Here is a 17,502-nt window from a genome sequence, read left to right as displayed (position 1 = left end):
CTCAAGTGCCTATCCTTGGCATATAAAGAGAAAGAGCAGCTCAATGGAATTCCAGCCATAAAAGCAGCTTTATTTTAGCATCCATCTGAAATGTGTAACCACTTTCAACATTTTCTATGGCTCAAATCTGGGTTTTCCTTCTTTCAGCGTAAAACCTGGATCGTGTATGAGGCGCACCGTATTCAGTGACAAGGTCCAAGCCTTTCACATTAAGCTCATGGTTCATAGGTAGGGCTCAGTCTTTCCACTGTTAAGAGACAAAGGGGTATCCTAAAGAGACCTCGTTTAGCCTCTATGCAGTGCACACTACACTAATACTGTTGTACTCACTCTCATGATGAAGGCTCTTTATGAAGACATAATTCTGTTAAGTAGAGATATCCTGACTATAATATAAGTAGGAAAATCTAACAGTCCTCTACAGAGGACAGGCTTTTCCTCTTTGTATTATACAGAGGGGAGAAACAGCACCTGAAATAACACATTTCTTGGTAGGTAGAGTCAGTAGCACATGCACTGAGGATCATGACAAGTTCAAACAGTTCTGACCAAATTTTTCTGTTTCGAGGAAAATACAGGAAGCCATATAAGAAACCACAACGTTTTTCAGCTGCCATCTTTAGTAGTAATGCTGATCAAAAGAGCAGCTTCCAGCTCATTCTCTGTTCTTTGCTTACTCTTTGCTTCCTCATGTCAAAGACCCCAAATAACTCTGTCACTTTACAATACCTATAGAGATATTCCTACACCCGATGTAAGATTTTCCTCTACTGTACTGTAGAAATACCACATCAACTCAACCAGAGTAAACAGTAGCGTATGGGTACCGTGTCCAGTAACAAAAAGCCATTAGACAAGAAGGGTGGATTTGAGGATTTCTCCCATGGATCTGAGTGAGATGTGTGTGAGCCCCGTGGAATTTAAGGCAACCCATGGAAAGTATCAACTAAAGCACCCGTGTAGAGAGAAGAACTTAGCAGTGTTCTCAGTCTGCTAAAGTAATGTACTGTGGGCTCCAAAATTACTGGCACCCCTGACTGGCAATGCACAAATAATACTTAAAAAAATATAAACAATATAATTATAGAGATAAACTCAAAATACCAACATGTGAGAAATACTGTACTTTAATGTTTCAATGGAACCAAACAAAATCATACAACTATTTAATACAAAATACATTTCACCAAAATCAAAGTTTCATAACTATTGGCACTCCTCATTTAGTACTCTGGCAAGGATAACAGCATGGAGTCTTTTCCAGTAATGTTTGACAAGGTTAAGGAACACATTTGGAGGGATTTTGGACCATTCCTCTATGCAGATCCTTTCAAGATCCTTCACATTCTTGGGTTTGCGCTTATCAACTGCCCTCTTCAACTCAGCCCACAGGTTTTTGATTGGATTGAGGTCCGGCGACTGAGATGGCCATGGCAGAACATTGATTTTGTTGTCACAGAACCATTTCTACATGGATCTTGAGGTATGTTTTGGGTCATTGTCTTGTTGGAAAGTCCACCTACGGCCAAGTCCCAGCCTTCTGGCAGAGGCAACCAGATTGTCAGCCAAAATTGCCTGATACTTGGTGGAATTCCTTATGCCTGTCACAGGTGTAGCCGAGTTGAATAGACCAAATCGCAGCCGGGATATGAATACTCATCTTTTAATTACTTTAGAATATTGCATACACGGGAAAACAATAAACAAGAATGACTAGACAGTTTCACAGGCTATGTACTTACATACAGCAGTGCGAAATAAAACAACCTACAAAAACCAGGTGACAAACACACTCCTAATATACGACTCCCAAGCAGGAACAACGATAACCAGCTGTCCCTGATCGGGAGCCACACAGACCAACATAGAAACAGAAATACTAGACAAACACATACCCAGTACTTCTGCCACGTCCTGACCACAATACTAAACAACTACTCCCTCTGCTGGTCAGGACGTGACAGTACCCCCCCCTAAAGGTGCATACCCCGAATGCACCTAACAAAACAAAAATATCCCCAATACCACAACAAAAAACAAAACCAAATACCCCCCCTAAACAAAAAGGGAGGGAAGGGAGGGTGGCTGCCGTCAACAATGGCACTTGTGCTACCCCCCCCTCCCCAACCCACCTATCCTGGAGGTGGCTCTGGTTCAGGCCTACTGCCCTCCAGACTGTAGACATACTTGCTTGGCTTCGGACCGTAGGGAGACTCACTCAGTTCCAGGTCGTAGGCAGACTCATTCCGTTCCGGATCGTAGGCAGACTCATTCCGTTTAATGCTGTAGGCAGACTCATTTAGTTCACAGTTAATCAAACACTTATTCAGTTCCGGATCCCATACAGACTCCCCCAGTTCCGGGTCGCAGACAGACTCCCCCGGTTCCGGGTTGCAAGCAGACTCCCCCGGTTCCGGGTCGCAGGCAGACTCCCCCGGTTCCGGACTGCACACTGGTGCCGGATACTCTGGACTGCACACTGGTGCCGGATACTCTGGACTGCACACTGGTGCCGGATACTCTGGACTGCACACTGGTGCCGAACTCTCGAGGCTGGGCTGACGCACTGGAAGCCTGATGCGTGGGGCTGGTAGAGGAGGTACCAGGCTGGGTACACGCACCCTAGGGCGGGAAGCAGGAACCGGCCGAGAGAAACTACTATTATGCACTATAAGCCTAATGCGTGGTGCTGGTACTGGAACTGCCAGTTTTAAACCACGCACCCCATGGCTAGTGCGAGGAACGGGAACAGGCTGAATAGGAATAGGCTGACTCATGGGAAGCTTGATCCGTGGTGCTGGTACTGGTCGTGCCAGACTGGAGGTACTCACTTCCGGGTCAGCACGAGAGGCGGGAACAGGAAAAACTGGGCCATGGAGGCGCACAGGTGGCCTTGACCGCACCTCCTGCACAACCCGTCCTGGCTGGATGGAACAAGCAGCCCTGTACGAGCGGGGTGCTAGTACAGGGCGAACTGGGCTGTGCAGGGGCTTGATGGTTACCGTGCGTAGAGCGGGAGTAGGGTAGCCTGGTCCTAGAAGGCGTACCGGCGACCAGACGCGCTGCGCAGGCATCCTCCTACCAGGCTGGATGCCCACTCTAGCACGGCATCTGCGATGCGCTGGAATAGCTCGCACCGGACTGTGCGAGCGTATGGGCGAGATCCTGCGCACTTCTCCAAACTTCGGCGCCCTCCACTCCATACGTTTCTTCCTATAAGCACGGGTAGCTGGCTTAGGGCTCATCCTTGACCCAGCCAAACTACCCGTGTGCCCCCCCAAAAACATTTATTGGGGGTGCCTCTCGTGCTTCTCCCTCAGCGCGTACATGGCCTCATATCGACGCCTCTCTGCCTTGGCCTCCTCTATCTCTTCCCGTGGGCCACGGTATTCCCCAGCCTGGTGCCAAGGTCCTGCCCCGTCCAGAATCTCCTCCCACGTCCATTTCTCTCGTTTGTCCAACTCAAAGTCCCTTTTCTCCTTCCTCCGCTGCTTGGTCTCTTTATGGTGGGTTGTTCTGTCACAGGTGTAGCCGTGTTGAATAGACCAAATCGCAGCCGGGATATGAATACTCATCTTTTAATTACTTTAGAATAAAGCATACACGGGAAAACAATAAACAAGAATGACTAGAGACAGTTTCACAGGCTATGTACTTACATACAGCAGTGCGAAATAAAACAACCCACAAAAACCAGGTGACAAACACACTCCTAATATATGACTCCCAATCAGGAACAACGATAACCAGCTGTCCCTGATCGGGAGCCACACAGATCAACATAGAAACAGAAATACTAGACAAACACATACCCAGTACTTCTGCCACGTCCTGACCACAATACTAAACAACTACTCCCTCTGCTGGTCAGGACGTGACAATGCCATCAATCTTAACCAGTGCTCCTGGACCTCTGTAATTAAAACAGCCCCAAAACATCACTGACCCACCACCATATTTCACCGTGGGTATGAGGTGCCTGTCCTTGTACGCATCTCTGTTGTTTTTTTACGCCAAACATACTGATGCTGTATCTGACCAAACCGTTCAATTTTGGTCTCATCTGACCAGAGCACCTTCTTCCAGTCATAATTTAAATGATGTTTGGCAAGCTCCAAGCGCTTGCGTCTGTGTCTTGGGGTCAGAAAGAGCTTTCTTCTGTCAACCCTTCCAAAGAGCCTGTGGTTGGCGTCTGATAGTGCTTTTTGAAACCTGGTGATTCCAAGACGCCACCAAGGCCTGCAATTCTTTCACAGTGATTCTTGGGGATTTTGTTGCTTCTCTCACCATCCTCCTCCCTATCCTTGGGGGCAAAATGCATTTGCGTCCTCTACCCGTGAGGTTTTTAACTGTTCCATACCTGTTGAATTTTATACGAATTGCCCTGACAGAGCTCAGTGGTATATTCAATCGTTTGTGGATCTTCTTGTAGCCATTACCAGATTTATGAAGGTCTACGACCATCTGTCCCTTTTGAACTGCCAGTTATTTTGTTTTCTTCAAGGTGTTGGATGACAAAGGGATATTGCATGTGTGTTACCTCATTTTTATACCCTAGTGAAACAGGAAGTGATGTAATGGCTCAATATAGTTCCTTAAGACTTAGATAAACTTAAATAAGTGGAAATTAATTCCTGGTTTAATTTTGGTAGATGTGATTTATAATTATCTTTAAGGGCGCCATTAATTGTGAAACCTTGATTTGGAGGACATAGATTTTTTATTAAATCAATAAATTATTTTTGTGGGTTCCATTGAAACATTAATAAAGTACAGTATTTCTCACATTGGTATTTTGAGTTTATCTCTAAAATAATATTGTTTATATTTTTTTAAGTATTGTGTGTGCATTGCCAGTCAGGGGTGCCAGTAACTTTGGAGCCCACTGTATGTAATACATCTATAGCATTTAGCAAAGCCTTTTGTCCAAAGCGTGCATACAATGTTATGTGTGGGTGGCCCCGGGAATCAAACCCACCATCCTGGCGCCATGCTCTACCAACTGAGCTAACGGGACTGTAGTAGTAGAATATGGTTTACTACTCTCTCACTGACAGAGATAGATGTCTCTCTAGCTCTGAGAATACCTCCATGCCGGATGGTTCTAGTGCTGCTATGAAACCTGGCACCATTCCGTTAATTTTCTTACGAGCCTTAGGAGATCACAGTAGGCCACATGCCAAGAGTCATTCAACGTCATTCACTTCACCGTTTATGTTGAGCTAGCTAATCAAGTGTGTAGTGCAATTCCACAGTTATGTTGAGCTTTTTAACCAAGAGTGCATTGCATATAACCCAGTTCCACAGCCCTGAGGCGGCTCATTGGAGCCAAGGCATCACAGCTGTAGGAAAACCAATCTTAATACAAAGCAAGACTCTGAGCACAAAGAGACTACAGAACAGACCAAGTGTTTAGCCAGCTAAGCTCTCTTACATTCAGCATGCAGCCTGCCTGTCTCACAGTAAGCACAGAGACTTAATAGGGACCAATACAAGCAGGCATTACTGACATTTTTAACCTATGACTACTGGATATCTGCCAAATCCTTTTTTCATACTATCTAGGGCCATTTTGAAGAAAGAAGATGTTCAGTTTTTCTGACATTGTCTAATATTCTGATACTCAACTCACTGCCTGACTAACAGTATGAGCTCTGAGACATGGACCTAAAGGAAATGTCACCGTGTTTACTGAGCTATAAAGTCTGACTGATATATCATCAAAGTGGGTCAGGAAAATGAGCAAGAGGCATGCAGGGACACCTTAGGTCAGAGGTCAGATTGAGAGCTAGGTTGTTTATCATATTGATCAGGAATGGACCACACAAAAGGCATGTGTTTAGCCCGACTAATAGAAAGAGTAGGGGATCAATATTTATTTATTCAACCTGTATTTAGCCAGGTAAATCATTGAGAACAAATGATCTACTGCAATAATACAGGGATTGTCACAGAGCCTAATTTAGGTCAAACCTGTCTGTGTCTACAGTGTGTATTTAGGACTGTAGAGCTATAGGGGTGTGAGTGGGCAGGATGCCAAGCTCTCCAGGATCTGCAGTGGGAAACTCTACTTATCTATTGGTGTGTGTGGTACATATAAATAAACACGCATACTCCTGCATTACTCGCTCCAGCACCACCTCTCATCACACTTGAAAATCACCCCCATCTGCACAGACACACATACACACTCACACACACCTTGAGCTTATTAAAAACAGCAACACAGAGTTCAGGACAGGTCTGCTTTCTGTAGAGCAGGACCACAGGAAACAGACAAGGCAGAAACAGACCTGGACTCTACTCTATGCAACATATCTATAGGCGAAATCTGATTGAGCTCAAAGAGAACGCAGCCATACGCCTCTGCAGACACCTTGTGAAATAACAGTCAAAGTTTGACCATTCAAAACAAAGAGATGCCTGCTGCAAACTGACTCCAGCTCCACACAGAGGGCAAAATAAACAGAGCCTTGGGTTACAGCTACAGTAGGAGATGTGGTTTTATTGTATGCAAGCAAAAAGGGCCAAGGCAGGAAAAGCAGATGTTTCTGTGTCTATGTCATCAGTCTACTTTGGTCTCCTCGATATAATTTATGACAGCATCTCACTGCTACTATGGGATGTGCCCTGACCTGCTGAATATATTCCCTAGGTGAGTATACACAGAAATCAGGCCTCAATATGTTCCCTAGTAGTGAGAGAGAGAGAGAGAGAGAGAGAGTACAGAATGGTCCCTGGTTGGTTTAGCTCACAATGTGTAGCAGATGGCCAAGTTACTGTCGGAAATACTAAAGCACTGTCGGAAATGCCTTGGCTTTCTGGGTAAGTGGTGTTGACGTTGAAGTCGGTTCAAATCCAGGGTCCGCCTTGGACAGAGATGGACCGTGTTATACACAAGTAAACCTACTGGGCAACTCACTACAGGGTATCAGAGACAGAGAGCCAAAAAGGACCCAGACACATAGAGTAGAGTACAGTACACACTGCAGTTCATACCACACCCACAGACCACAGCAGTATAAGCTACAGTAGAGTACAGTCCAGTACAGTAGAGTACAGTAGAGTCCAGTAAAGTCCAGAAAGTCTAGTCCAGACTACTGTCCATACCACAACAGTATAAGCTTCAGTACAGTCCAGTCCAATACAGCGCAGTACAGTATAGTAGAGTACAGTACAGTGCACTCTGCAGTCCATACCACACCCGCATACCACAGACCAGCTGCATGAATACTGAGTGAGATCCCACCCCGGCCACATAAAAGCAGACCACTCCCTCCATGGGGTCAGCTAGTCCCCACACTGCCCAGAGATCTATCGGCTGGAGGGCTGGAGGTCTGGTGAGAACACTGGCCCCTGTGATAAATCACAATTTCACTGGTATTAAAAGTGGAAATTACTCAAAGCTAATATGAGATCAGAGAGACTCTTTATCTTGATTAAATCTTAATATAGTAAAGATCTCCATGGGGGGAAAAATGTGGTTGAGAGCGCAGCAAATTGGGCTGAAGGGAGACTCAGAGGCAAGCACGAGTTCCTATAGCGCAAGTTGGAAAGGGTTCACTCAGAATTATGGCTTAAAATCATATTGGAAAAGCATCTCTAAGAGTTCAATCCTGATGAAATGAGAAGTAAAACGTATCCAGCTGCACACTGGACACATAGCCAGTCAATAAAACAGGTTTACACAGGGACTGTTGTCTTTCCAAGTTCTGGCCACAGGTGTGTTTTAGAGATGCATATAAAAAATCAAGTCAAAGGAACAAATATGTCCGTCATAATCCTTCATTGAGATCCCAGATCCTGGACTCAGAACCCAGTCACCCCAAGCTGACCTCTGTTTCACTCCTTATGGACAGATAACAGTGTTATACTCTGCTGCCCTCTGCTGGTTATGTATAATTTATTAAATGTCTTTAATAAAATGTACTGTATCTTGCATTTGGATGCAGTTGATCTTGAGAACTCTTTTGGGGCCGTGTTTTCTCGTGTTTGAAGGTTTGTGTGGAATGATGTCAACATTTCATCTCAATGAATTAAGCTTTTCTTTCCTCTGATTCCACCCATCCTGTCACTGTTCTGTTCTGTTCTGTTCTGAGTGGTTCGGCAGGAGTCCACAGGCCTGTCCACAGGCCTGGCCAGGCCACTGGTAAATGAGTTAAGTGTCCTACCTGACACCTCCCTGCCACACAGATGGAAGTCTCGTTCTGGCCGCACGGCGTCCCATCGATGACCCTATCCGACTGACGCACGTAGAAGCGGAAACCGGTCGCACGACAGTTGAGTTCACAACGCTGGTCCCCTGAAACTGTGACAGAGGAGACACAGAAACAAATGATTTGATATGATTTATGAGTACAAAACATTATCTCTCTCTAGTAGGGTGCCTGGCAGGGCTGTAAATGTACATTGTTTAATGTAGGTGGACAAACTGGGTAGACTGCTGCATTAGAATTGTGATGTAGTGCAGTAATTGGTGAAGAGATGCAGAGTTGTTTTCTTCCATTGAGCCATGCTGCCATCTAGCAACTGATGCGAGGAGTGGACTAAATACAAGCACGTCCTCACAATTATCCTGTGATTACAAGTGATGAGTAAATCAATGTTTGCAGTGTGCCTTCTACAGTAATGCTGTGTGGTGAAAGGTAATGCCAAGCAACAACGAGGGATTCAAGGAAAGCTAACCAAATTCCTAATAAATCCAAGGGATCAAGTGAAGTTAACAGGTTATTTTCTCCTCTCTGGTGATCCATTAGTGCTAATTAGAACCACAGATCTCTGGGTGGTGTCTCTTGTGTGGGAGGGTGGCAGATGCCCTCCAGGCCTGGAAACCACTGGGAGTTGGCAGGCAGTGGGGTGAATGTAACGTCAGGTTTGTAATCCACCTGCACTTGGACTTCACTCAGATGTTTTGTGCATTAGCTCATGAGGTTTACAAGGACAGCTATTGCTAAAAGTGTTGTAATTGCATGTTCATGTGTTTGAGATAGGTATCAAGCAAACTTGACTTGTCCTCATCAACTAAAGTGAAGTTATTTGAGCTTTAATCTAGTCATACATCTGCAGTAAATGCCATTCACTCCAACAGAGAGAAGAAAAACATCAAATGTTAATCAGTATCCTAAAAGTAATTGTCTATCCTTGAGGTGTTTTGACTGTTGCTTGGATACTTAAGACACCTAGATCTCTAAACAGCTATCTGGCAGCTCAGGACATTCATCAAAATGGCCGAGACAGGTGACATACTTTGGCGCTTACATCACCTCACACCTTGGATAATATTGTCCAACACCAAGGCAATATGAAAAACATGGCGAGACACACCCATACCTTCATTGAAAGGCTCCCACTCGTACAGTCGACCCATGAAGGGATAGCTGTTGTAGGAAGAACACTGCACCGCTCTGATGTGTCTACTGGCTGGAGGACAGGCCTGGACAGACATATAGACAGATAGAAAGAGAGTGAATATGTGTCCCCCGGCCTGCTAAGTCCAGAAGTGGCCACATTCCCCCCCAAGGTAAATTCCAGTCTAGCAAAGTCAACCATCGCAACATCTCCACTATATCTGTCTTATCAGACCTCATCTTCCTTAATAACCTCCATATTTTACCCTTCATGATTGATTTAGCTGTTTATCTGTGGGTTACAGTGAGGGATTAATTCATAAATGATCATAAGTGATGGCTGAACCGTTCTTACATTGTTGTTGCAAATCTTGTACTGGTTGTGCTCTCCCACACAGGAGGAGGTGGGCAGGGGGTTGTAGGGCCGTCCAAAGGATTGCTGAGCTGCTGAGGCCTGGCTGGATGAGTGCAGCTGCTCCTGCCTAGGTTGATGCCTCTGGCTGGGCTGGTAGAGTGAGGAGGACCAGGGTGGGTTTGAATTAGGGTTAGACCTGGGCTGGGGGGCTGGGTTGGGGTTAGAGTTAGGGTTAGCCCTGGGCTGGGAGGCTGGATTAGGGCTAGACCTGTGCTTGTGGGCTGGGTTAGGGTTAGGGTTAGAGTTAGGGTTAGCCCTGGGAGGGGAGGCTGGGTTAGGGTTAGAGTTAGGGTTAGCCCTGGGAGGGGAGGCTGGGTTAGGGTTAGCCCTGGGCTGGGAGGCTGGGTTAGGGTTAGGGTTAGAGTTAGGGTTAGCCCTGGGCTGGGAGGCTGGGTTAAGGTTAGAGTTAGGGTTAGCCCTGGGAGGGGAGGCTGGGTTAGGGTTAGCCCTGGGCTGGGAGGCTGGGTTAGGGTTAGAGTTAGGGTTAGCCCTGGGAGGGGAGGCTGGGTTAGGGTTAGCCCTGGGCTGGGAGGCTGGGTTAGGGTTAGAGTTAGGGTTAGCCCTGGGAGGGGAGGCTGGGTTAGGGTTAGCCCTGGGCTGGGAGGCTGGGTTAGGGTTAGGGTTAGAGTTAGGGTTAGACCTGGGCTGGAAGGCTGGGTTAAGGTTAGAGTTAGAGTTAGGGTTAGCCCTGGGAGGGGAGGCTGGGTTAGGGTTAGACCTGGGCTGGGAGGCTGGGTTAGGGTTAGAGTTAGGGTTAGCCCTGGGAGGGGAGGCTGGGTTAGGGTTAGGGTTAGAGTTAGGGTTAGCCCTGGGAGGGGAGGCTGGGTTAGGGTTAGACCTGGGCTGGGAGGCTGGGGGCTGGTGATGGACTGGGCTGTAGCTGTGGAGATGGGGGTTGTTGTATGGCAGACGATAGGGGTTTGACCTGTGGCCTCCGTGCCTGGTGGCTGACGGGCTGGGGTCAGAGAGCGGGGAGCGTCTCTGTCTGTGGGAGCGACCAGCCCCTGTCTCTGTCCCAGACGTCTGGCCTGTGTCTGTCTGGAGAGACACAACGTAAGGCATCCTCCCATAGCCATACTTCCCTGGAATGATGGGACTGTCACTGCCCCTCCTGAAAACACACACACATACACACACGGGTAAAGACAATTGTCTGTGCTAAATAGCCTCCACTTACGGCACTTGTTTACGTTCAAAATGTGTTGACTGGACTATCAAAGACTGTCAAACAAAATGTCAAAGATACACATCACAGGTGCAAATAACTTCTGAGAAGCGGATGGATATTAGTGTCAGCAAACAAGCACCGAGCGGAGAGCGCTTTTGTCTGGAGGCTTGGATTCCTACGTCAACAACCCCCATTACTCAACTGTCAGCTCTATTTATTTAAAAGCTTTTTAACTCGAGGCCACAAACCCGCCAAGCACAAGCCGAGCCATTGACTCCATCCATAAAAGAATAGCTTTACACTGGAGGGGAGTCCAATGGACCATGGGGTGAGCTGGAGCTCCACAGAGACACTTTTAGACTGGGCTGCTCAGCATGCAGGGCATTAAACACAGGTCAGACTGAAAGACAGAGACAGGCCCCTGTCTATATGGTGTGATAGATACTGTACCTGCGTCCAGCATGGGCCTCTCTGTCTCTCTGCTGGTCCCTCAGCTCCCCTCGGCTGGCCAAGCTGGTGTTGCTGTTGGACGGTGGGGGTCTCCCAGAGTTGGTGCGGTGCAGCGGGACAGTGGGTCTTAGGGCAGACACTACATGGCCTGGGTTCTGGTTGGGGTGGTGGCCATCCGGCCTGGAGGGGTAGTCAACAGCACCCATGGAGAGGGTGTGGGAGGGTAGGCAGGGTCGGTTCTGTTCCTGAACCCCTCCCCCACAGGAGCGGGAGCAGGAGGACCAAGGCCCCCAGGAGCCCCAGGAGCCTGGGGCCCCACCCTGCACTCCTCCAGCCTCCTGCTGCTGGGGCTCTGCCCTTTGAGGAACCTGCAGGAACATCCTGAGTTAAAGCCCTACACCACCCACAGCATGGATAACATGAAACAGACATGAGAGCAGAGCAGAGTAGAGAAGCAAAAGAATAACATCATTATTCATGAAAGACTTGAAGCCAATGAGACAATGACCTCATGTCATCAACAACGGTTTTCTCTCTCCCTCGCTGTGTATGCGATGAGCTTCTGTTCATGTCGGATAAAGCCCAGATTTGTCTGATTAGAGGTAGTCTGTTACTTTCCCATCCCCTACTGACTACCTGCATATCCCTCTGTTGACTCTAACCCTCTGTGTAACGCTGCCAGAGACGTATTAGCGCCTTAGTGGCTATCACTGCACTCTCTGTCTCAGGACCCTACGCCAGCCAACCCTGTCCTGTGCCAGCCAGCTTTGCCCGAGGAGCCGCAAAGAAGGAAATCCAGCTCTTTAAGAGCCACTTTGTCTACATTCATCCTGTCCTCTGTGAGCTTACACATGCACATGGTAAAGGCTCAGCCGCCCATTGGCGTTGAGAAGACTGTAAGAGAATACCCAAACGGTAGGGATAGTAGGGAGACTTGGCAGATAGCTATCCTTCTGTCAGTCACCGACATGGGGCTATTCAGAGATCACTCAGACCATGGCCTCCTCCTCGCTGCAGCCTTTGTAACTCTACTCCACTGTCATCTCCAGGGTCAGCCATGGGTCAAACTGCTGGACTCCTGGAAACGCAGAGGGCCAACAGAGACAAACTCTCTCCCAGAGAGGAATGCCCCGTCAGACAGTTAGCCTGTCCATCAACACTCTCCACAAAGTACAGTTATAAATATTGGTCCATCATTCATTTGCTCGCTCTCGCTCTCGCTCTCTCTCTCTCTCTCTCTCTCTCTCTCTCTCTCTCTTCATTTCTCATAGCACTGAGGTTGAAGGGGATGTATTGCTGACTGCTGGCATGATCCTCTATGTGTTGTATTTAATGGCTTTGTGGTTGAACAATATCATCACGGCAGCAGACACTATAAACTTCCCCTGTACAGTTGAAAGGATATGCATCCTCTGCGAACTGGAGGGTGTTAATTGGCTACGGTTACGATCGGAAGACAAGATCGTGCCTTCTTTGGCAGTGATAAATTGATTCTCAGGCTGCAAAAACGAGGGAGGTCTATCGCCCTGGGCTTGGAGATGTCAAACAGACCACACACATGTTAAAACACGGATATCGTGCCCTCCACCCAGCACAACCCCCTCCCTGCTCCCCTTCTCCCCTCTGTTGACCCCCAGCCACTCTACTGACCTTCCTGTGGTCTATAGTGAGTTGGCAATCCAGGGGATATGGCCTGAGCAGCAGCAGAAGCATGGAAACTCTGTGTGTGACAGATAGCATCCTGAGCTATAATACATTTAACAGCATTTTTTACAGAGAAAAAGTATTATAATCTAAAATGGAGACAATTAAAACAAAATTATGAAATTGAGTCATGCATAGTGCATGATCAGCAGCTGCAGTGTGATACAACATGTTTAAGATGAGTCTGTTCAGTGTACACCAACGTGATTGTAAGTGGCAAGTGATATCTCACCTCAGAATCCAGATACAAAGTTCCCTCATATCTCCTAGATTTTGAGGGCTACAGCACCTAAAAAAAAATACATGTTGTACTTGCAGACATAATGACACAGCAATAAAGCAGTAATATCCTATTTAATACAAAGCTTTCACCTCAAGACCACATGCAGTGTCAGGTCTGCTCTTTAGTGTCTCAGTTTGTCTGAAGGTCCTGCTTCTACCCACTTGACCATGTGTGTTGACCCTTGACCCTAACCCTGGTCCTAATGAGTGGCCACCCACTGAAACAGGACTCCATTTTCAGATGGCTGGACTGCAGTGACACTTTTATCACTGTGCTTGTAGTAAAAACTCATCTGTGATGCATCTCTCAAAATAAACCACACTTGGTATGATGAATGTGGGGGTTTAAAGATCACTTCAACTTAAACATAGACCTATCTGTTTTGTTGGTGCAATTCCACTCCATGTGAGGTTTGGAAAGTTCCGTTAAATAAAAAATATTCCAATATCTATTTACTTTATTTTCACAATAGCCTAGATTTTAATTGATCCAAAAACATGTAGGCTATGCCTATTACTTAAAACGTCTTTAAAACGTATTATGAGGCTGGGCTATTACAAATATTATTTCGTTATGTTAAACAACATCACAGTTGCAGGCATGTATATATCTGTGCTATCAACAAATAGAAAGCTGGCTGCACCCTGCGCAAAAAGATCGACATTCTGTCAAACCCGACAGGGACGGGACAGGAGGCTCTCGTCCAGGCTGAGGGATTTAAAGTGTGAGCGCGCAGTAGTGAGCCAAATTAAATTACACTTTCAAATCTGAAATCCTTTGCGATTTATGAGAAACATAACATGTAGGCTACCATTTGAATTCTCTTTGAAAGAAATTAGTCGACAAACAAAAACATTATAAGCATATTTATGGATAAATTACTAAAATGTCAATAATTTAATCAATTGCATAATAATGTTTCCTAATGTATTATATCATTACGATTAGGCTATTATGATTATTATTAGGCCTATATTATTACACTTTCATAAAACGTAAATGGTCTGTTCCTACCTTGGATGACTGTGCTTGTGTTTTCTACCTTGTTGCTTTCTCCAGTGCAGTATTGCTGCTTCTCAATGGTAAATTGTGGCGCCAGTTATCCTCATAATCCAAACTATCGACAGAGTTCCATCCAGGTGTAAAAAAGTTACTACCACCGAATCAGTTAATCCATTTTAAAACCGCTCCAAATATCCAAACGTTCTGTAAACGTGCTGGTCACTGATCAACATTACATTATTCCGTTCACGTTCTCTCTCTCTCTCTCTCGCTCTCTCTATCTCTGGCGTCTTGAAAAAACAATTCTACTCAGAGAGAGAATGAAAGTCATGGGAACGACAGAGAAGAAAACAACTTGTTGCGCCCCCTGCTGCCTCTCTCACTCTCTCTACTGTATAAACTGAGTGTACAAAACACCCTCGCCTCAATTCGTCGGGGCACGGACTCTACAAGGTGTTGAAGGTGTTCCACAGGGATGCTGGCCCATGTTGACTCCAATGCTTCCCACAGTTGGGTCAAGTTGGCTGGATGTCCTTTGGGTGGTGGAGCATTCTTGATACACACAGGAAACTGTTGAGCGTGAAAAACCCAGCAACATTGCAGTTGTTGACACAAAACGGTGCTCCTGGCACCTACTACCATACCCCGTTCAAAGGCACTTAAATATTTTGTCTTGCCCATTCACCCTTTGAATGGCACACATACATAATCCATGTCTCAATTGTCTCAAGGCTTAAAAATCCTTATTTAACCTGTCTCCCCCCCTTTATCTACACTGATTAAAGTGGATTTTAATTGTAAATTTTTATTTCACCTTTATTTAACCAGGTAGGCTAGTTGAGAACAAGTTCTCATTTGCAACTGCGACCTGGCCAAGATAAAGCATAGCAATTCGACACAAAACAACACAGAGTTACATATGGAATAAAGAAAACATACAGTCAATAATACAGTAGAAAAAAAGAAAACAAAAAGTGAGTGCAAATGAGGTAAGATAAGGGAGTTAAGGCAATAAATAGGCCATGGTGGCAAAGTAATTACAAAATAGCAATTAAACACTGGAATGGTAGATGTGCAGAAGATGAATGTGCAAGTAGAGATAATGGGGTGCAAAGGAGCAAGATAAATAAATAAATACAGTATGGGGATGAGGTAGGTAGATAGATGGGCTGTTTACAGATGGGCTATGTACAGGTGCAGTGATCTGTGAGCTGCTCTGACAGCCGGTGCTTAAAACTAGTGAGGGAGATATGAGTCTCCAGCTTCAGTGATTTTTGCAGTTCGTTCCAGTCATTGGCAGCAGATGTAACAGTGTAGGTTCCGTCCCTCTCTTTGCCCCAACCTGGGCTCGAACCAGGGACCCTTGCACACATCAACAACTGACACCCCACTAAGCATCGTTACCCATCGCGCCACAAAAGCCGCGGCCCTTGCAACGCAAGGGGAAACCCTACTTCAAGTCTCAGAGCGAGTGACGTCACTGATTGAAATGCTATTAGCGCGCACCACCGCTAACTAACTAGCCATTTCACATCGGTTACACAGAGAACTGGAAGGAAAGGCGACCAAAGGAGGAATTGGCTTTGGGGTGACCAGTGAGATTGTCACGACTTCCACCGAAGTCGGTCCCTCTCCTTGTTCGGGCGGCATTCGACGTCACCGGTCTTCTAGCCATCCCCGATCCACCTTTCATTTTCCATTTGTTTTGTCTTGTCTTCCCACACACCTGGTTTCAATTCCATCATTACATGTTGTGTATTTAACCCTCTGTTCCCCCCATGTCCTTGTCCGGAATTGTTTATTGTAGTGCTTGTGCACGTTATGCTGGTGTGCAACGGGTTTTGTTTACCCATTGATTTATTGTTCTGTTTATGGTGGTTTATGTTTATTAAACTGCGCCGTTGTAAATCAGTTTTGCTCTCCTGCGCCTGACTTCTCTGCCGCCAGTACGCACCCCCTACAGAGATACACCTGATAGAGCGCGTGCTATGAGTGGGTGCTGCTATGGTGACCAGTGAGCTGAGATAAGGCGGGGCTTTACCTAGCAGAGACTTGTAGATAACCTGTAGCCAGTGGGTTTGGCGACGAGTATGAAGCGAGGGCCAACCAACGAGAGCATACAGGCCGCAGCGGTGGGTAGTGTATGGGGCTTTGGTGACAAAACGGATGGCACTGTGATAGACTGCATCCAATTTGTTGAGTAGAGTGTTGGCGGCTCTTTTATAGATGACATCGCTGAAGTCGAGGATCGATAGGATGGTCAGTTTTACGAGGGTATGATTGGCAGCATGAGTGAAGGATGCTTTGTTGCGATATAGGAAGCCGATTCTAGATTTAATTTTGGATTGGAGATGCTTAATGTGAGTCTGGAAGGAGAGTTTACAGTCTAACCAGACACCTAGGTATTTGTAGTTGTCCACGTATTCTAAGTCAGAGCCGTCCAGAGTAGTGATGCTGGACAGGCGGGCAGGTGCGGGCAGTGATCGATTGAATAGCATGCATTTAGTTTTACTTGCATTTAAGAGCAGTTGGAGGCCACGGAAGGAGAGTTGTATGGCATTGAAGCTCATCTGGAGGTTAGTTAACACAGTGTCCAAAAAGGGGCCAGAAGTACAGTGAGGGAAAAAAGTATGATCCCCTGCTGATTTTGTATGTTTGCCCACTGACAAAGAAATGATCAGTCTATAATTTTAATGGTAGGTTTATTTGAACAGTGAGAGACAGAATAACAACAACAAAAATCCAGAAAAACACATGTCAAAAATGTTATAAATTGATTTGCATTTTAATGAGGGAAATAAGTATTTGACCCCTCTGCAAAACATGACTTAGTACTTGGTGGCAAAACCCTTGTTGGCAATCACAGAGGTCAGACGTTTCTTGTAGTTGGCCACCAGGTTTGCACACATCTCAGGATGGATTTTGTCCCACTTCTCTTTGCAGATCTTCTCCAAGTCATTAAGGTTTCGAGGCTGACGTTTGGCAACTCGAACCTTCAGCTCCCTCCACAGATTTTCTATGGGATTAAGGTCTGGAGACTGGCTAGGCCACTCCAGGACCTTAATGTGCTTCTTCTTGAGCCACTCCTTTGTTGCCTTGGCCGTGTGTTTTGGGTCATTGTCATGCTGGAATA

At 46.2% G+C, this 17,502-nt stretch overlaps 2 protein-coding genes across 2 annotated transcripts in view; both read right to left on the bottom strand.

The window, feature by feature from the left end:
- Positions 1-9,785, bottom strand: part of LOC115203270 (thrombospondin type-1 domain-containing protein 4) — a 40,017-nt gene extending 30,232 nt beyond the window's left edge. The window contains exons 1-3 of the mRNA XM_029767817.1: positions 9,703-9,785; positions 9,331-9,433; positions 8,172-8,308 (exon numbers count right to left, since the gene is read on the bottom strand). Coding sequence (XP_029623677.1) covers positions 8,172-8,308; positions 9,331-9,367 — 174 coding nt within the window. The 5' untranslated portion in view covers positions 9,368-9,433; positions 9,703-9,785. The remainder of the gene's footprint in view (positions 1-8,171; positions 8,309-9,330; positions 9,434-9,702) is intronic.
- A 778-nt stretch (positions 9,786-10,563) lies between these two features.
- LOC115203271 (thrombospondin type-1 domain-containing protein 4-like) lies at positions 10,564-14,655 on the bottom strand (the record flags this gene model as incomplete). Its single annotated transcript, XM_029767818.1, has 5 exons — positions 14,410-14,655; positions 13,317-13,373; positions 13,031-13,100; positions 11,381-11,748; positions 10,564-10,873 (listed from the first exon to the last, which is right to left on the bottom strand). Coding segments are annotated over exons 2-5 (777 nt in total), but the record flags the coding sequence as incomplete, so codon positions are not given.
- Between the last annotated feature and the right edge of the window lie 2,847 nt (positions 14,656-17,502).

This window comes from Salmo trutta, chromosome 12 (genome assembly GCF_901001165.1).
Source record: "Salmo trutta chromosome 12, fSalTru1.1, whole genome shotgun sequence".
NCBI lineage: Eukaryota > Metazoa > Chordata > Actinopteri > Salmoniformes > Salmonidae > Salmo > Salmo trutta.
This window is presented reverse-complemented; position numbering and strand designations above follow the sequence as displayed.